This window comes from Anser brachyrhynchus (genome assembly GCF_964034855.1).
Source record: "Anser brachyrhynchus genome assembly, chromosome: 1".
In the NCBI taxonomy this organism is placed as follows: Eukaryota; Metazoa; Chordata; class Aves; order Anseriformes; family Anatidae; genus Anser; species Anser brachyrhynchus.
The window spans coordinates 64,386,186-64,407,672 of record NC_137694.1 but is presented as its reverse complement, the minus strand read 5'-3'; the positions used below and the strand labels follow the sequence as shown (position 1 = coordinate 64,407,672).

At 42.9% G+C, this 21,487-nt stretch overlaps 1 protein-coding gene across 3 annotated transcripts in view; it reads right to left on the bottom strand.

Annotated features, from left to right (window-relative positions):
• Window positions 1-21,487, bottom strand: part of TMTC1 (transmembrane O-mannosyltransferase targeting cadherins 1) — a 153,205-nt gene that overhangs the window by 76,171 nt on the left and 55,547 nt on the right. For all 3 annotated transcript variants that reach the window (XM_080578839.1, XM_080578840.1, XM_080578841.1), the window contains 3 exons: window positions 21,405-21,486; window positions 19,977-20,080; window positions 7,537-7,726 (listed from right to left, as the gene is read on the bottom strand). In XM_080578839.1, the coding sequence (XP_080434965.1) occupies window positions 7,537-7,726; window positions 19,977-20,080; window positions 21,405-21,486 (376 nt within the window). The remainder of the gene's footprint in view (window positions 1-7,536; window positions 7,727-19,976; window positions 20,081-21,404; window position 21,487) is intronic.

Genomic DNA, 21,487 nt, shown 5'->3' with positions numbered 1-21,487 from the left:
GGGATTATCTGAAAAGAAATCCTTGGCACATATATCTCAGACTATCCTGGTGAGATCAGTCACTTCCTGTTTTCAGAAAGAAGCAAGTTCTGGTCTCTACCACTAGGTAAAACAGAGCTTATTTTTTCAGAAATGTTGAAAGTACCAAAAAAAATCCATTTTCATCAGTGGAAACAGTAGATGTTCAGCAGCTCTGAAAATCAGGCTCTCAATTATGGATTAAAAGCAGAAAGTAGTCGTTTTCCAATTCCATTACCCACAGCAGGGCACAGAATTATATTCTATTAATATTTTATCTTTTATTTCTGCATCCTAACATAAAATTTTGATACTATTTTCTTTTCCTCTGTACACCTCAGCTACCCATGCATTCAGCTGTGTGTTTACAGTATTTCTTACCCAGCCTTCTAAAATTCCCTGAAGAAATATGCTCTTTTTCCCAGCCCCTAATCTCTGCAGCTCCTAATACCACATCACAAGCCGATCTGAACAGGATACAGGAGCACGCGTATCCTTAGAACAGAAGTGGAACATTCCAAAAAGGAAATACAAAAGTCAATCAATTGCTCTAGGAATTAGAAAAAATGCTTTTGACCTTGTGGTTGTTTTTTCCTCTTCCTTTTTATTCTGTGACTGCAGATTGCTTTACTATATGGATAATAAAAAAAAAAAAAAGCTACAATTTAAACACATGCACACTGCTTGCAGTATGTACAAGCATGATCTTTGGAAAAGACACTGTTCATGGTGGGTTTGTCTTTAAAGAGGTAACACTGAACAAGAGGATCCTATTAAAATCGCACAAGAGTTTGGCTCCCTAATGCTTAGCTCAGACAGCTAAGAGCAACGAGCATCATTATCACCCCCAGCTATGAATTTCTTGGTCCTCATTCTACCTACCCTTTCCTTCTCACCCCTGCTATCGTGCCTCTCCAAAACCATTCAGCTCTAAGTGGGCCTTGAAATACTAACTCAAACCAGAAGAAGAACACGGTAGCAAACAAAAAGACTGTCTCTGAAAATACAGCAATCCAGTGCTGATAAGCTGAGCACAGCAGAAGTAACTACCCCTATGAAAGGCACCTGCCTAGTGCGACAGACTCCTGTGGGAGTTAAGAGCCCATTTGGTGAGATGCTGAATGTCTTCATGGGGAGAAAAATCAGAGCTGCTTCAGCTACGGCTGTATTTACTCAGAGTACCCCACTCCGAACCTTTTATTTCAACCGTCTACCAAGAAGAAAAATCTGACTCGAAAGGTATTTTGGCAGTTCCCGTGTTTTCTTTTTTAATGCAGGGCAGCAATCACATACAAACAGGCTAAGGAAGGCTTCTTCTTTGGCTTGAGTTCGTTGGCTGGCGCTGCAAACACCCCGGGAAGGCTTTCGTGTGTCTGCAGCCCCACCAGCGATCCCCAGCTGATCCGCTCGCAGCATCCGAAGGAGCAGGAAGGCAGCCAGCGAGGCGAGCAGAGCTCCTTCAAGGGGCTCCCCCCTTCCTGCAGCCCTCACCAAACAGAGTCTTTCTGGCTTATTACTCTCTCCCCGAAGCAAACATTAACAACAGAAGCAGCACAGAAAAACCTCACTGCTAAGGATTAAGAACATCAGTCCTGACCTTCTGTATGTGGAAGGAATTCAAGTAGGCCCTCAGGAAAATGAAAGCAGGATTTATTTTAAATGGGCCTTTTATGGAAATTACTGTGGTTTCCAGCTCGTCAGATATACTCAGTCGATAAATAGCCTTATTCACCTTGCAGTGTCTTTGAAGCAGGTATTGTTCTGCAAGTGTTGTGGCATATGAATTTTGCAAGGCATAGTTTCTAACTGTGCTGTTACTACTGCAGAATATTATAAAAGGCTACTGTTCCCCAGAAAGGTCCATAAGCTGTGATTTATTAATGAAATGCCAAACCTGGGAAACCAGGCAAAGGTCTCAGGAGTGCAGGGTAAAGTAAATAGCACGAGAGAATACACATAATGAGTGCTAGCAAAAACAACAGAAGCATGCACACAAAGAGAAGACACAAATGTGTTCCCCTCCTTGATGTTATTAAACATTGACAGCTAAGAAATACACTCTGTAGGAGACTCGGGAATATGCTTAGATGATATTCATACATATAAAGCACCAGATAAATGACAATATGATGCCAATTATGGCAAGAATTAAAGTCATAATAATTTGGTATAAAATGCCTTGTCTTGGCTAAGAAGCACTATGCAGAGAAACGTAAAGAGGCAGCATTACCTTAAAATTAAAATTAGCTCTGAAGTAAAAAATAACCAACTGTAGCATATAAAAGAACAGAAAAATAATATATATTTGTATCAGTTGCATGCAATGACTATAAACTGAAAATCCTAACTTCCTGTGCCATATGTAGCACTGTCATATACAGCAGCAAAGCGCATTCTTTAAAAAGATATGTCCTAGGGGATGCTAGAGATTATTTTTTATTATTGATTTGGAACATAAGCAGCACTCCCTCCTCACACGTGAACAAACTGTTGCACAGCACTGTGTGCTCCTGCTGAGCTAGGGGAAAGTGCTGTGAGCCCCCACAAGCTACCTCAGGAGCACTGGTCAAGGGCAAGACAAGCCCCGAACTGTATGAGGCACGATAAATTCCCCCAGACTGGTCAGGTATATTAGCCACAATTTTGAGTTACATTTCCAGATGGCTTTGCTGTGAATTAACCCGTCATAAACACCTGAGTGTTCCCACCACCAGCCCTCCCGTGGCTGCCCCTGCCTGGGGCTGTTCTCCCAGGAGTGCTGGCACGGTACCTAAATGCAATCAGATCCATCAGGTGCTCTGCACATACATTCACGGCCACAGCGACAGGACAAGCTGCATTTTAATCACACTACTAATTAAGCAGTGACCTAAAAATGCCATGCAGAGTGGCATTTCAAACATCTGAAGGGTCTCCCTTTCACACTCACTGAATTATTATGACACGTCAAAGAAATAATTGTTATACTGACAATATGCCAAGAAGTGTCCTCTCGAGTTCACCAAGTGCTTACTGCTTCTTCCAGCACAGAAAGGCAATGCTATGGGCCCTTGGGTATGTTAGTGGCCTTAGCCACAGCCGTGACTATTTTGTGTTACCGCTGGGACTTTGTGATAAATGTTTTTTAATTTAAGGAGTTGCAGTTGTTTCCTCATTCAGATCCAGGTCTAGAAAACACCACTATGAAAAGACTTTGTATGATTTCAGATTTCATATTTTCTCTTTGCTACTACATATTTGAAGTACGTGGCAATGTATGATGCGTAATTTTTATAAATATCTCAAATATAAACAAAATTGCTTGGCTTAAACCGTGCAAAGGAAGCTTAGAAAAACACGTGTTCAGGAAATGGAAAGGAACCTGGAAAATTTAGTTAAGGTTCCAAAAAAAGACCTTGACCCTGACTTCCACCCCACTCCAAGAAAAAAGACTGGTGGGTACTTGCTTAGCCCTATCAACTTCGGGAGTGTACTGCTCTTTCCTGTACCTGACAGCTGCAATACTAGTTCACAGAACTTAGTTGCCCCATAAGATCAGGTGTGTGTCTGCACAGCACCTTCAGAGATATGGGCTGATTTCTGGGTGGTCATGTGTGGGGCTAGGAGCTGATGATATATTGGATATATTCTGGATTATATGGATATAATATGGATATATTGGATATATTCTGTGATTCTCAGAATATTCTGTGATTCTGTGACAGATTATTTCTTTGGCCTCCCAACTGGCTTGCTGGGAAACTAGAGCAAGTTGGTGTCTCAGCCATTTCACTGACACCTTTGTAATCAACCTAGTCACAAAGGTGAAAAACACACTGAGTCCGTTCCTTGTAGCTGAGGCTGGTTTTGAAAATGAACAATAATCAAAACTCATCTTTGTTTTCCAACTATTATTATATCTCTGGGATGCAAGCCCTTGCTACAGTGTCCCCTGCCCTTGTCATATTCCCACTATGCTACTCGTCGCCCAGCCAGACTGCTGAGGAAGTTCACAACAAAGAACTGAGCAGAACCTAGGATGTCAAAATCCACTGATGACTCTTGGCACCTTGGTTAAAACAGAGAGACCAATTTGCAGAGAATGCTGGGCATCTGCATGGCAAAAAATCAAGTCTCAAAAGGTTTCAGAGATGCTTAACAATGGACTGCAACTTTTCCACATTAGTCACTATGAAAAAATCTTGGCCAGAGATGACAGCGAGGTCCTTTACTCCCACAGCAGAGACTGTGGGAAGTGTGACAAGGAGCAGGCCTTTTCTTTACTCCTGTCAGGTCTCCTGAAGACAGTCATTAATTGTCGCCTGTGATAGGAATGAGAGGATGGTTGTGCATTTAAACTTGTTGCAGAGCAACAAGTCTTCCTTGGGAGCTGCTCACAGGGAAGCTCTTTCCACCCTCAAGCCTCCACCTTGCCAACAAGCAAGAGGGAGTAGCACTATCCACATGAAACTACACAGTGAATAAAAATTACATGCAAGGAATTAATAAAGAAATTTTTAAAGCAATTTCCTCATTACGTAAGGAGATCTACAGTGAAAACACAGAAGGAGGAGGAGCTAGGTTTCTCACTCCAAACAATAACAAACTGGATAGCTCCCTTCCATTTCTGCATTTTTTTCAACATAAAAACCCTGTCCAATTTATTAACAGACATGCTTCAAGCAAAGCACTTCTGGGTAGAAATCTTGCACCGTTTCTTCCCCTTCTGAGGTATAACAACATTCACAAAATGAAACGGAACAAGAAAGCTTCATGCCTTAGATGTCCTTTATCAGCATCACACGTACATGCCAAAAGGGTTATTACCCTAATCACGAAAGTCAACAACAAATTAGCCCTGTTTAAAATTCAATGGCAACACAGGCAGAAATCCAATACATGCATTCTCTAATTACATTCCATGTAATATATTCTGCGAGTCTCCTGCGAGCTTGTTTTGTGGATACACGCACCACCTCTTGCCACTGGAAATCAGTGTTCATAGCACAAGTGTCTTCAGTTCTGCCAAAATAACTTCTAGCATTTCCATCCTCCATGCCACAGAAAGAATTAGTGCCAATGAGAAAGAATGAGTTTTTGTCCTTTCTTACCCATGCACACCTACACACTCAAAGAAAAGGCACACAAACTATTTGCCTGTTCACTGTAAAACCATTCCTTAGAAAAATGCAAGCTATTACTTCCAGGTTAGACTTTTCAATGAAAAAGGAGAGAAAATGGCTGCTAAGACAGTGCAATGTGTTTGCTTCGAACAGAAACCAGGACTTCTTACAGTTTATGAAATGTGAAAAATCAGTGATGCTACCTACCAACTACAACACAGTGAGAAGTAGTGTCAGGGGCTTGACAGAAGGAAACTCTTGGGGGTATCGATGTCATATTAAAAGCCACTGCTGTTGCATTTTGAAAGAAGCTTTTGTAAGAGCCTAATATAATGAATTGTGCCTGCAGTTCAAGTGTCCTGAACTTCCCTCTTCTCTCTGTGGATGACATTCCTGAGAGTATCCAAAACCAACAGGGTTGTGTTTTTTTTTTTCCAGGAAAAGTGTCTCTTCCTGCTCAGTACATCATAATTAACTTCATAACACCTAATGGCAATATCCTAATCGGATTGTTCTGTGTGTTGCTAAAAATAAAACAGAAAATAGCTTCAGAAAATTAGATTTTCTGAAAATCAGAATATTTCAGCTACTTCTAATTATACCTAAGGATGGGAGAAGCATGTCCAAGTTGACTTTCAGGAACCATTACCAGGGTCCATGTTCACAGTGGGCTTGCTGGGAAGTTGAGACTGATCAGAGCACTTTTTGAGAATATGCGATTATTCTAGTTTTACTCGCATTAAACATGAAAGTGAATCACTTTGGATTTAATTCATTCAGTGTTTGGGGTTTTCAAGAGCAAACATATGGGAATCTACACAATGAATTTCAAGACATCCAACAAGTGAATGTCTGGAAAGTGAAATTCACTTTGCTTAAAGCAACATTAGCGGTGGTTAAGAGTAAAACAGTGAACTTATCTTCACCAAAAAAAAAATAGAAGTTTCAAATCAAACAGTGGCATTCTTAAATCCAGACTGAATTGTTTTGCCTTAAAAAAAAAGCACAGGAGTAAAAAATAAAAGTTGTGAAATCTAGGTATTTAATGCACAGAGTGTTTTTGAAATACTTTGTTTTCCATTTTCACAGAAGACACACAATTTAGTTACCCAAAGGAATTCTTCTGGATTATCATTTTACCCACATTAATGTAACACAAAATGTCTTTGGATAATCCTGAAAGATCTTCTCCGAGCAAACCAATGACATTAATTTTGTACACAGTACCAATTCTGACAACAGGAGACGAAATAAAAAGCAACTGAAACTTCAAAGAATGTGGAATAAGGTTTTTCAGAAGTGTTCAGTACTGGGGTAATGAGAATTTTCTCATTAACTTCCCTGGGAACAGGATTAGGTCTAATACAAACATTTCTGGGTATCTCTAACAGTGAGTAATGAAAGCAGGAGGAATATAAGATGATATAAAACCTGCAGGTGGAACTAGTGAATACCTAACAGGGTATTTTCCCATATTTCCCATACAGCACCTGTCAATGTATAATCTAAATTAATGACACTGCAGCCTCAATCTGTTTGGTTCATTTTCTCTCAGGAGCACAGAGAAGACTAGTAGGGTAGACCGAAGCATATATATGACCTGCATGGCTTAGCGTGACATAGGTATTAAAAACCTGTCACTCCTCTACTACGTCTTTGAGTGAGTTGTACATTTACATTTAAGGAGGAGAAATTTTGTACTATTTCAAAAATTATTATATACACCTTTCCTAAAGAAACTGCCACAACACAACTGCACAAGGAATAGTTTGCTACTCCATGTAACCTACAAAGACACCCTTCCATGTCAGTCCATATCTGTTCTCTTGCCCCTCACAAGCCTGGTATGCCCCACTTTCATTTCTGCAATAACAGTGGATCTGAAATGCTGAAACGTGAAGCTTGGATTACCAACTAGATAATTTATGCTAAATAACATTTTCCAGATCATTTCAAACTTCCTGCATTCCCTTACTTCTCATCAAGATGCATCCAACATTTAGGTTTTACAAGCATAGTAAAGGTACAGCTACAATAATTGATTTCATTTTCAAAGGGCTCTGCAGATGACGGTCCCCAGTCCTGTTTGAGTCAAGTGGCAAAGAGCCTACTGTCTATGGGGAAGGCTGAGACTACTCTCACCAACTTCAGCAGGTTTGGATCGTTAACAGTAATCAAAGGCAGGGCTCTGGGCCAAGTTTTGCCCTCAAATCAAACCAATTAGAGACTGAGATATTCAGCTAAAGGGGCATTTTCATATGTTAAACTTGCCTGCTTTAGTTATGTAGTGGTGTGTTTTTTCATCTCAATCCAATTTATTTGGGAGGAAATTTTGTGCTTAGTGACCACTTCATCTAAAGATTAGGAAACAAAAGATTTTAAACAAAATGCTGTATTGCATCTTTTTCTGTGTTACCTTGAATGCAGCAATGCAGTGTAGGCTGAGTAACACTAGCACCACGACCAGCAAGACTGTGGCCAAGTTCCTCACATCCCAGACAGACTCGACCAGAGGGATACTGCCGACCTGCCAGTCATAGCACAGGGTAATCGGTGCCAGCAGAAGCCACGCATTGAAGGCCAGAAGGTAGGAGTAAGTTAGAAACCTGCAAAAGAAAACAGGTAATGTAATACAGGGCATGGCTGCCAACACCATGAAACATTTTCCTTATACCAAAACAGAGCTGAGTTCACACAGACTGAGACTTTGGCATTTACCACTTACTAGACAGAAGGAGGAAAAAAATAGCTATGCATACACAGGTAACCTTATACCTCTCTGTCAATAAAGACATGCTAATGTGGTGAGGGACTGGGGGGACTGGAAGGTGGGCACAACTTCAAGAGTCCGTTTAAAGAAATAGCCTAAGACCAATAACATTTGTGTGTTTTCCATGCATCAGCCTTCAGAAAACTTCACATATCTTCATACTGCACTCAAATGTTGTACTTTGTATTGACTGGCTACCAGCTTCAACGACAAAGGAATAATAACTAAGCAGGTACATAGGTGTATCCATCTGTTGCACAGCACATTGCATCACTCCTGCAATTCCAAATATCCTTTTACCTGGGCGTAACTTCCAATTTAGGATTCCACCTATGTGCACAATATTGAGCATTTAAAGTCAGACCTCTCCTTCTCTCTTTGCATCCTGGCACAGAGAGAATAGAGAGAGCAAAGGAGGCACAGGGTGTTTATCCCCCCATCCCATTAGAGTTTATCAGGACTGGTGAAAACCACAAAAGTGAGGGAGAAGTAGGGAGCCTTTTAAATTGTTGTAATCTTCATTAATTGGTATTCTCTATAGAGAGGAAAATAATGGAGAATGGAAATGGGGACACTGCCCTATGGGAAGTATGCAGGGCTTTCAGAGGTCTGAGCACGAACAGCATGGGTGCGACCTGGTTAAAGAAAAATAAATAAATAATAAAACATCCCCTCTCCCCCCAGCCTTTTTCTTTTTGGCACCTACTTGCCCAAAAAAGCCTCTCCCTCAAACCACATTTACAGAAGTTCAAATACATTTGAGGCTGGAGATTATTGCAGTAATCATGAAGTCTACCAAGCAGAACTGCAAGAGCCTTTGAATAGACAAACCCTTCCTTCGTTTGAAAAGGGAAAAGTCCACATTGTACACAGCACACAAAAAAAAGGCACATACGAAATAAAAGAAAAAACAAAAGAAAGATAGAATATTTTATCCTGCATAGGATTTCTTCCATCTGAGCCGCCTGCTTTAGCTGTTGTTATCACACCCAGTTGCCATGGTACCTTAGCAAGTTTATTAAAATGATAACAAAGGATCCCCAAGAGATGTAGAGCCAGAGAATTGCTTCACTTGCCACTTCAAAACCTGCCCCTTTGGGGTCAAAACGCAGCCTTTACAACAACAGTTACAGCATTATAATATATTTGTGGCAGGAGAGGTAAGATATTGAGGCTAAATGTGACTTCAGGCAGGCAGGATGGAATTTCCCAGATGGGTATTGGGCCAAGACCTGGGGATGAAACCGGCCTACATTTTTGTGAAAACATTTTGAAATAACCACAAACAGTTAGGATATCAGTTTTCTTCTCATCCAAAAAACCAAACATCTCCAGCTGCACAGTAACTCAAAAGCTGGGAAGGTTAAATGGTTGGAATAATGTTTCATTGTAAACAGTGGAAAAGGCACATTCCCATTTCCCCCCAAATCATTCTCATTTCACAATTCTGATGGAAAATGATGTATCCCCATATCTTTAAGGGTTTCAACCACTTGGCACATTTCTCTTCCCTTCCGCCATTTTCCTCCCTGAAGTAGTAAACAGGGAAAAAAGTGAGAGAAAATGCATTTTCTCACTTAACAGCAACAGTGATTAAAAGGCCAGTTTCTATTTAAGAAAGCATCCCTCAAAAAAAGCAATATAATTCTACCCAAAATCTTCAAATTTTGATTGTTCACGATTTCTGAAGAAACAAAAAAGTCTTTTTTTTTTAATTAACAAGCCAATCTCTTCTGGCCTGCATTACTGAGAAACCCAGCAACACAAAACCTGGTGCAGCTTGCTCACACCGGGGTGCTCGTAGTGAAGTTATACGCGGTGCTCCCACACCTCTGCTCAGCTGGAAAACAGCAGAGCTGTGCATCGCTCTTAATACAGCGACAGCTCGGAAAAGGTTGCCAGTATCTATTTACAGCTACTTAAAAGCCAAACCGAGATCCATTCCTAGCTTTAAACTAAAATGCGTATCCATTTATACCAATCTGAATAATGTCACGGCATATAATATTGTTACAAGTGTATATTTTAGGATTTTCAGAAGCACTGAGTTAGGTTTGTACTTCAACCAAGTTTTTGGAATAACTGTCCTTCTAAGCCCTGCATGTTACCGTTCTCAATAAGCACCAAAACATCCATGGACGTTGTTTAACGAACCACAACACACTGCAAACCTTCTCCTGCTTACACAGACCAGGCTTTTAGACAGTGAGGTGGATTGAAAACTGGCTGAACAGCCAGACCCGGAGGGTAGTGGGCAGCCGTGGGGAGTCGACTTGGAGGCCAGTAATGAGCTGAGTACCCCAAGGGTCAGTACTGGCTCCAGTCTTAACATCTTCATTAACGATATGGACAATGCAGACCCTCATTAAATTTGCTGCTGACACAAAACTGAGGGGACTGGCTGATTCACCAGAGAGCCGTGCGGACATCCGGAGGGACCCTGACAGGCTGGAGAGGTGGGCTGGCCAGGATCTCATCAAGTCCAACAAGGAGAAGTGCAGAGTACTGCACCTGGGGACGAACAGCCCCGGGCACAAGGACGTGCTGGGGACAGCCCAGCTGGAGAGCAGCTTGGCAGAAAAGGGCCTGGGGGTCCTGGTGGACACCAACTGAACATGAGCTGGCAACGTGCTGTTGCTGCTCAGAAAGCTAATGATATTCCCGGCTGCATTAGGTGAAGTACTGGCAGCAGGTCAAGAGAGGTGACCCTTCCTCTCTGCTTAACATTGGTGAAGCTGCACCTTGGGTGCTATGTCCAGTTCTGGGCCCTCCAGTACAAGAGAGACATGGACATACCGGGAAGAGTACAGTGAAGGGCCACCAAGATGAGCAGGGGACAGGAGCACCTCTCCTGTGAGATGCTCAGCCTGTTCAGCCTGGAGCAGAGCAGGCTCAGGGGCAATCTCACCAATGTCTACAAATACCTGAAGAGAAGGTGCAAAGAGGATGGAGCCAGGCTCTTTTCAGTGGTGGCCAGTGCCAGGACAAGAGGCAATGGGCACAAACTGGAACACAGGAGGCTCCCTCTGAACACCAGGCAGCCCTTCTGTGCTGTGCGGGTGGCGGAGAGCTGGCACAGGTTCTCTAGAGAGGCTGTGGAGCCTCCCTCCTTGGAGACCTTCAAAAGCCACCTGGACGCGGTCCTGGGCAACCTGCTCTGGGTGGCCCTGCTGGAGCAGGGGCTTGGACCAGATGGACCCTGAGGTCTCTTCCAACCTCAACCATTCTGTGATTCTAGGCAGGAAAAAAAGACAAGATATTTTGGATCCGTGCAAGCTTTAGCATTTCAGCTAAAGACAGACTAGACACTTTTCTGCATCTTCCCTGGTAAGACATGAACTGATAAATCGTTGTGCAGCACAGAAGAAATAAGCAGTTTGCTGCCGTAACAAATTGAGTCAGTTTAACAAATTTTAAAAGGAATTCAGGGTAGCCAGATTAGAGTATGTTAAAGCATTTCTGATGGAAGGTTAGGTCACACTACTGTGGGAGATGAGAGGACAGACTCTGAGACGTGCACTGACCAGGAGAGGTTTATAAACAAGTCTCCTTTTCTCTGTGCTTACAGGGTTTTCACCTTCTTCAAAAGCCACGTGCACAGCTCACTGCCAGAGGCAGCTCCCAAAGGAGATGGACAACTGCTCTGTTCCATTATGGCAATAATTAGCATCCTAAATACACTCTGCCAAGAGCAGTGAACTATTTCAAAGCCTGTGACAGTCACTGCTGCCTTTGCACAGTCAACTGGTTCACATCTCCAGAAGTTGTACTAGAGAATCCTTGGCCCGGTCTCTCATTGTCAAGCCTGAACTCTCCCTGAACTTGCACGTGCCAAAAGCAGACATAGAAAGCAAGTCCCAGGAGGCTGCTGCCTGACTTTAGCAGGACTTTTTAAGCCGCAAGAAAGTCTCAAGTGAGCTCTGATCCAAGTAAAAGTTTGGATATGCTTTCAGCTTTGGCAAACTGTCCTAGAATGAGATTGATGGCTGTACAAAATAAAGCAGTAGAAACTATCGCTATTCTAGGTCCTAGTAACAGAAAAATAACAAGATGCTAATAATAGATAGTGACAACTCCGTGCTGCTTTTACTTGTGGATCTCAAAAGCACGTGGTAGTTTTCCGTATCTGTGTGGCTCTTGTATCACGACACTAAGGAGAAAGCTGGATGCCCGAGAAATGTTTGAAGAACATTCTCTCCAAAGCTGGCATGGCAAGGAGATAATTTGCAAATTCTGAGTACTTGAAGATTCGTGGAACGATTCCAGGAGCAAATTATGTTTCAGAGGCCTACCTGCAAATGGCAACAAAAGTATTTTCTTTTAATTAGTTGACTAAGTGAATTACATTTTAAATTAATGATCTTCTCTATATTGCTGTTCATGTCTCTCGGAATTCCAGGGGAGAAAAATCCCTGCCTATAACATCTCCCTCTCATCAGCTAATCTCAGACAAGGCAGAGTATTACTAGTGATGTGATTGGAAGAATCTGCCTCTTAATTGGCAACCAGTTTTCCCCCAGGCTGGTTAACAACATTTGCATTACAGCAGAGTCATTTTTTATTTGCAAACTGAACCTGGAAATCCAAGTTTCAGCAGGTGTCAAGTGTTTCTTTTCCCTTCTCATAATCTCTGGCACATTCAGAAAAACAAAACTTCTGTAGGTAGCAGGTGTTGTCATGGCAATCCAGTTTGTTTAGTTCTAAATTTTTTAGTATAAGTGTACCGTTGCATGCCTTATTTAAGACAAATACAGGATGACTCACATCTAGAACCCATTGCAGAAAACAACTATCTCACCTGATTGCTTCTACTGCAAAAAAATGAAAATAAAGGGTGCTACTTAAAGCCATAAACAATACAACATAAAAATACTTCAGGGATTGTCTGTTACCCTTTGCTGTAATAGAGACTAACGAGCTTGGAAAAGCTCTAGTCTCAGCTCTGCCAAACCCAGACGATCTGAGCACATGAAGATTGTGAAACTAGCTTAAAATATATATATATATAGTTATAGAAATTTATGAGGAGTTTCATTTGCTATCTGATTTTGGAGCATTTTAAGATTTTTTCCCCAGTTCCCAGGGAATGATTATAGATTTCTTTTCAAAACTGAGTAATCACAAGACTCAGACCGTGCCCTACCAAGGCTGCATGGAAAAGTGAGGGCCAGTGAAACTATTTGTTCTAGGTGCACACAGTGGTGCAACCCACAGCCTGTCCACTTCTGGGACAACGCATCACATCCCCAACAAATAAGATGGGTCCACCTTTCCCCCACAAAACCAGTGGGGTATACGCCCACAAACGTAAGGCTTTACTGCACTAAGGATTTTATCAAGGCAAGGGCAAAAAATATTCTCCTGCTTGCGAAAAAGATGGACCTATCTAGAAGATGGGTACCAGAAATGCACTAAACTGGTACTTTGGAAAAGAAGGAGTTGTATGTAAACGGGTGGGGGGTCTCAGAAGCAGGAAGAAGACTGTTGTCTTTTCAGAAATCCCTGATGATGTTAACGGTCTTCTCTGAAGGCAGACTGCCTGTTGCCAGCTACTCAGGGAGCTTTCACTTCATGTAATGGTGAGAAGAATGCCTTTATTAGGGAAAAGAGCTTCTCACTTGCATTAACAGCTGAAGTGACTCTAGCTCCAGGCTCTCTTCATCCACTACAAAGCCCTAAAGCCAAATGTGCTTGATGAGCCACTTCACAACAATGTCCTCCCAGGACACATGTGGTTGCAATTATAACCAGGTGGTGTTATTTAAAGGTGTTGTCTTAAAATTGTATGTATTTGTGCTTTCCCTGGGGAGCTGGCAGTTAAATCATACCTTCCCACATGAGTTTATTTTACTGATCTGTACGTTGTCAGCCTAAACATTTTCTTTTCATAGCCTTAGAAGAAAAATATCATGCTGTGTCTATCCAGCACATCCTGTGACAGTGGAGTGAGAATACACAAACAAGAGAGAGACTAATTCCAATTTAACATCCAAATCCAAACATCAGCTAGGCAGAAAATACTCAGAATAGGGAAAGTGCTTGTGCAGACCCTTTCATCAAAACTTTCACATCTAGGGGAAAAGAGCTGTCAGTAGTAGAGGACAGGAGCAGAGGAGTACCAAAAGACTGCTGCAGCTTGATGGAGAGCAAGGTAACTCCCTGGAAGGTGGGCTGGCATGCAGCAGGGGCACAGGGGGGCACTGCCAGAAGAGCTCTGATCCGGTGAATGGCTCTAGCAGTTGTTTCAGCTCTGTGGCTAAGAATCTAAAATATGTCAAATTCTTCAAGAGGGAAGACTTTCAAAGAGCCTGTGCATATCCTGTGAAACCCAAGCCTGCTGTCAGACTCGCAATACTGGAAAACCTGGTACTGATCTCGTACTTTTCTTCCTCTCCGCAGGCCTGTGTGCTGTGAGAGAAGCATGCCCTGTGATCAAACACTGTGCTCAGCTCAGCTCACCCCCAGCCACCCCTCGCCCGGAGCTTCCCGGCCTGCTCCCGAAAAGGCCCACTGAGGCAGCAGGGATGGAAGGTCCCCTGGGCAGAAGCTGAGATGCCAGTTGCTGATCCTCAGGAAATTAAAAACCCAGAGGTTATAAAAGTCGCTGTGATAACACTTCTGGAAATGGTTGTTGTACCCCAGAGCATCACCTCCCCCTACCCTACGCAGGCAGGAGTGAAAGGGCCACCCAGAGCACACTGCTTTGCCTCAGAGGCTGTGGTGTAGCCTTCATTCGTTAGCATGTTTTGAAGAATAAAATGCATTGCCTACAGGGGTTGATGGCCTCTGCTTCAGCTGCACCCTGCTGCTCCAAACACCAGCTTTCAGCAGGGAAGGCTTGTGGTGGAACCAGTACGTCAGCAAGTACCATGGCCCACAAAAAATGCCTCTCCAGCTGACTTCCAGAAAAGCACTACCTACACCTGCATTTGTTCATTAAACCAAGAAAACTTCACTAGGAGATGCTCAAATCTTTCACATGACTCTGGGAAAGCAGGTTCCTCCGGGAACATAACGGTACTGTAGGTTGGCCTTTGCTCTATAGCGTCATCTTCCTAACAGGCTCCCCCCCACACACCCTCCTAGCATAATAACAATAACAACATTTTACATTTAACAATATGGACTGCCTGGCCCTGGGTGGACCTGATGGCAATTCTGACAGACATTGCTGTTTTCCTTTTAGTACAGATGTGGGCCCCAATTCTGTGGGCCCCACAGAGAGACAGTACATAGGGCTGAAGAAGTTAAGCACCTTCGGGCACACAGAAGAAAGTCCTGACTAAACAGGCAGACCTTTTCCACTCAGGAAGCACATCCAAACCTGGCTAATTAAAGGCTGATATATTGCAGGGGTCCATTTTGAATGCCAACTCCCAGCCTAAGGTCAGTGCAAATCGCATACCAGAGGAGTTACTACACTTTATTGCCTTGGTAGAAGTGGCTGGCACAGAGACCCACATCTCCAGCACAGGTCTGCCACGTGCTTCTCTGCAATTCGTCCCCTTGGAAGTTGCAACCACAATGATTAAATGCATTGCTCCAAAAACAGTCACAAATCCATATGAAAAGGCGTATGTGCCATTTCTTACAATCTATAGATAAAAATTTTTATAAGCATTTCTTCAGCTTTCTGCAGGGCTGAATTCTCATTTACCTGACTGAAACACCAAAGAAAAGCAGAAAGTCAGCTTACAGAGAGAACAGTTCAACCAGAGGACAATGTCATCAAGGCAGAAATGTGTTAGCTATTTAATGCAACAACACAAAGCGGACTGCTTCATGACCAGAGTGATCAGCCAAGGGATAACACGAGGCTGATGCCAGAAGAAGTTAATATAACTTGACTTACAAAGATGCAGTTAGAAAGAAATACAGTTTCTTAGTTTGCAATTACTGGCAGCATTTAATGTTTCACACACCTTAAGGCATGCTGTACAATGGGCTTTTTTCCTTGTCTTACCACGGTGTTAGTAACACAATCTGTTTATTCGGAGGCCTCCTACTTCTTTCCCCTCAAGAATGGGGGAATAAAGAAATGTTGTGCAAAACGTCTGAAGCGTGACAGCTCACCAGTCAACACCCTGCTAATACCCTAACTGCACTTCAGCACACTGCACAAAGCTGGGTAGCTCTCCAAACCTTTCTAATTGCTTTCTTCCTCAACTTGCATCTAATTCAAGCAAGAATTTTGTAACAGAGGTTTAGGATTCGTTTTTGTATCACAACAGCTTTCCCATTGCAGATATTGGGATGCCACAAGTCGCAGTGACTGGAAATCTGTATTCTCTAGGATAGGTCACTGGAGAAGCTACTTATTTTCTGTAGCAGACAAGATTGTATGGACACGCTTTAATGGCAGTGCTTAGGAACAGTGGGATTCCCAACACTTTCATTTCTGCCTCAGCTGAGAGAGGGAGCGATGGACAGATTTCTTCTCATATCACCCTTGCCAAGCAACACACTGGAGCGAACATGGCTTTCATTTATCTCACTGGAAGTTTTACGGTATTTGGGAATATTAGAAAATCCAGCACCTTTCAGGGATGGAAGTATTCATTTTCTGACTTGCAAAGAGTTTATTTGAATCCCCATTCATGTGTACTTCTAAAGACTGTAATTCAGTGAACATACTAAACAGTGTTTTTTTTAAGATTGAAAAACTGTCACTATTTCACCATGTTTCTTCTTCCAAATAGTTGATCAATTCTCTGTCTACATTAGTATAGTCTCTGTCGACACCATCCAAGATTGAATACAGGTTAAACACTACATATGGTCATGTTCTAGGGCCAAACTGCTCCACACAGTGTGTCCAAACCAAGACCCTCTATCCAGCAGTGTCCAAAAATTAATGCCTAGTAAAGCATATAAGAAAAGGATAAGATGGTACTTTTTTTTCCCAGTTTCTAGCTAACAGATTAGATGTGGTTTCTGCATATTTAGTAGCCTGGATATCTTTTTTGTTTGTTTTCTTGTTTTGCTTTTTTTTTTTTTTTTTAAAGACCAAAAAACCCTCTTTGATCCTGCATAAACTTTAAGCACACACACAGCATTCTACAGAACAAGCTCCCCAGATCAGTTATCTGTTGCAAGCCACGTCCTTGGCTTGTTTTGAACCTGTTATCCTCTTAAGATTTTTTTCATATACTTTAATTTCTGTATGCTCCCCTCCTCTACACAATCACAGATATAGAGACCTCCTTCATAGCCTCGGTCATCTAATTTACATTACAAGCATTGTATGGGCTGAAAAAATCTGACCTCATTAGCAAACACATTTTGAAACCCAACCATAACTAACATCTACCCCTACTCTTTGCCACTCTCTAATAATCCTTGACAGCTTTGGGACAAACCATACCCTTACAGCCCAACAGTAATGCAGAAACCTTGCAAGAGTTAATAACACTCATTGGGGTTCATCCTATGCCAGGCAAGACCCCAACTCCAGATCTAACCTCATATATTTCACAACGACTGCCACACATTTCCAAACTATTGTGGTTTTTTATTCCATTTGTTGTCATCAGCCTTCTTCCTAGCCCTAGAGACTTGGCAAAGCCTTAACATAACTTTCAGTCCTGCTGAAAACCATAACATTTACCCTGGCAAGGCATGCACAGTAACCACATTTCCAGCTCAGTGCAAATGAAGACTTGTGCTTGCAAGCAGAAACCCCCATTTGTGCTGTCTGACTGTCAGAGTTACAACTCCTCTGCTGCCTGAGCCACTAACTCTTATTTCAGCTGTACTTCAGGCATTAGCAGCCACCTCAACGCTGGCCTTGCTTTTGGCTTCATGGGCTTTGTCTTTTTTATCAAGTAACATTCTAGGTCTCCAGTCACAGGTGGACTTGAAGCCACTTGGCCTCATACTATATACCTCAATTACCACACTCCATCCAGCCTCAGAGCTGCTGCAAATCTCGATACCAAACCTAACTCCCCTACCCTTGCAACTCACCCCAAACTGCAAATAACATCCTGGCTTTACGTTCAGTGCTATGAGCTAATTACTGCCTTCAAAGCCTCACTAAAACTTCTCAAACCAGTTTCCCATATCCTGTTGCTGCTGGTGTCCACAACTGAGGATCACGCACTGCTCAGCAGCTTCTGCAAGGCTGGACCATAACAAAAAAACTCTTATGTGACAGGACACCCACCAGCCAGGCAAGTGACCACTCATACCAACACCTATCTTGAATATCCTCAAGCATTGATGCCCTAGACCCTAAGCTAACGTCACCCCTAACACCAGGGCCAGCAAGTTTTATCACCTCCAAATCCACCCTCAAGCATTTTACTGTTCTAACAACACCTCTTATTTCTACCCTGTTGAAATATGAGGCATTAAAGGCAATCTTTTCTCTTCAGCTTCCTTCTTTCCTGCACCTAAGCTGAATGCCAGGGATGGGTTTTCTGGATGGAAGATACAGGTTCCTAAGTAAGTTGGCTAAAGTGAGGGTTAGGATCAAGCTCAGCAGACATGGAAGAGCCAGGCTAACTGCAGGGCTTTAGAATCCCTCCAGAGAAACAATAATAGTTTTCACTTGGAAGGGTTTCTGTAGTGACTTTTCATAATGTTTGGAGCAGACAGGTTGCTGGACTGCAGGTGAGGCCAGGGCTGCTGCTGGGGCCAGTGCAGAGGTCAGCCAGCAGCACTCTCACTTGTCCTGCACAAGGCTGTTAATAAAAACAGTCGCTGTTTCATACCCCAAGAAGCTTAGCTTTGGGGTTTAAAAACCTTCCCCATTGTATGATATACAGAGACAAACACACGAAAGACATTTGCAGCACAAAATAAGTAATTGGAATCATCCCAGGATCACTTCGACTTGATGACCCCCATCTTAGCATAAACATATCAAAAAGGGACAGCAGCAAAACCTTCACACTGTGCAGCACAGAGTCTGGTATTAATGACTCTGCCAGAAATGCTGTGAACAGATCAGAGCTTTCCAAATCAGACAACTTGCTTCCTGGAAGCACTTTTAGCCTTGATGGTAATAGGAGCTGTTGTCACATTATCATAAAGGTCTCCCAAATGAGATCCAGCCTGACTCTGCAGCAGATGTTGAATAAGAATTTCTTGATCTTAACCTGTGTCTCAGCTGCAATTCTGCTGCTGGAATTAGGAGCCAATGAAGCCAGAAAATGACAGAAAAGGACCATTCCTGTTTCATTTAAGACATCAGGAATTTCCTCCAGAAGCCTCCAAAGAGTCTTTCCCCAGTTTAGTAGCAAACCACTACAATCAGTTATGCACGTGGCTCTGTCTTAAGAGGAAGCCAACTTCCCAACACTTTCTTGGATCACTGGTCTGGCTAGGTCTGGGGGAAGAGCTAAATAGCAGCAGCTACCGCCCTGCAGGTCGGGTCCAGCAGAGACAGAAGGATGTGGCATCAGCCCACCTAACCACACAGCAGGTCCCTGGCAAGGAAAAAAAAATCATTTTGTGTCAAGTTTAGGTACTTATGTATATTTAGAAAAAAAAAAAAAAGTGGTGATAACAGAATACAAACCTGTTAACACAAATTTCAAGTTCATTGTTTTTATTACACATGGCAGCCCATCCTATGCTCAGCCACGACTGTGTACCAGTAGGGCAGTACCATACGCCACCAGGATCCCGCTTTCCACCTCCACAGTCCTGATCAGTCACACGTATTTCACCAACACATACAGTCATCCCCTTTTACACAAACTGCAGCTGAAGCTAAAACTCTAAATGCTTGCATCCCATACCTCAGGAGCAGACAGTTTTAACATTTAGGCCTCAATCACTGGGCTTTCCAGTCCCATGCTCAGTCAACTAAACTATACGCTTGGGGCTTTGCATAAAAATAAATCCAGAATTTTCAGTAAGGAAGGATGTAACATAACTCTACAGGAACTGGAGCACGCTTTGGGGTTCAAATAACACTGATTGTTTTCTATTCTAAACAGAGCAATAAGGAGAAGTAATTAAGTTGAGACAACAAAACAAGCCTTCTCATTTACCATCTGTAAAACATTTTAGTGCAAGGAAAAAATAATGCCATGACAACAGTTTTGAAAACTTTAGTTTGATTAGTGGTGTTGTACCTCGTCAGCAGATAGGGTGAGAATGAAGCTGGATTGTCCTGTTCTGAAAACATTGGCATGGATCCTCCCATTATCCAGAGGCGGAAATACAAAACGAGAATCACCTTCAAAGAAGAACATCCAGGTTAGTAATGTGCTGCTAAGAGGAACTAAAGCCTCTGCCAAGTATTTTTTTGATAGCTCTCTTGGCTCTGTGCTGTGCTCAGAAGAGGGTCAGCTCAGCTGTTTAGGCAAAAATCAATTTTGACAGCCCATGCAGGTGGCAAAATTCAACTCCGAGGCCTTTGTGTTTACCTTTCCAAGCATCTGAAGCCCATAGGTAGGGGAAGAGTCCATTTCAAGGGCTTACACAGGCAGGGTGCAAGTCTTCTCTGCTCAGGGCAGACAAGCCTACCCTGGCCTCCCAGGCCCAAGCAATCCCTAGCCCCACTGCCCCCATTTCCATCCCACCAGCCACCACCTCCATGCACACTACAGGTTTGCTGTGGTGCAGAGCCCTGGGGAACAAGAACTTGCGTAGTAAGGCAAGAGCACTAATCTTCCGGACATCAGCTAGAGGACTATGAATATACAAGTGTGACAAATGTGTCAGCTCTCAGCACAGACAGCACGCTGTGTTGTCCTCCCTGCTTCGCATGTAGCATTACTCAGAGGAACCTGCTCAGCGCAGCTGCCCACAAGGAAAGCAGGATTTCGAAGGACAAATCCATCACCCTGTTGTGGCTCAGACTGTGGAGTTTAGCCACTGACCTCTAACTAAATACAGAGGGAAATACAGGGCTCACGTCTTAAAAGCTATTATTATTCACTCATGCTGGCACAGGTCTAAGGACAAGCTCCATCGATGTTTCTCATGCTGTGTAATCCTAATATCTGGAAGGACTTCTGTGGGCTGGCAGCTCACCACCTTTCTGGGAACCACTTGTCACTGCAGGATAAGCAAGGGGATTTGTTACCTTGAGGAGCACGGGGATGGGGAGTTGCACACCCAGCAGACCCAGCGTTGTGGTGGTGGTTTTCTCCCCAACAACATGTCAAGTGCTGCTTGCACACCAAGCACCAGGAATTTGCAGGCAGAGCTGTTCTTGCGACTCTGCACAAGCCCTACTGTGAAACTAACAGCATGCCATTGAGAAGTCAGGATTTGCCAGTCAGGCCAGTGCCATAGGTTCCCCCTGTATTTAGGGCAGGAAATGCCTGCAGATGATTACACCGTTGTAATGGCAACCACTACAAATTAAAAGAAAGTTTGACCCAAAACCATACAGCCTTGTTTCTGCCCAGCTGAAATTTTCTAGACTATTTTCCAAGACTAACTTTGCATTAACATCCATCATCTCAGCTTTCCAACTCTTTTGGGGTCCTACCTCGTAACGCTCATTCTCGTTATACACACAGAAATACATAGCCAAGCCCATTCATACTTACATAGCTTATTACCAGGGCAGCTCTCTTCAAAAACGGCCTTGCAGTATACAAGAAATTCTGGTTGTTATTTGCAGTCAGGTAGC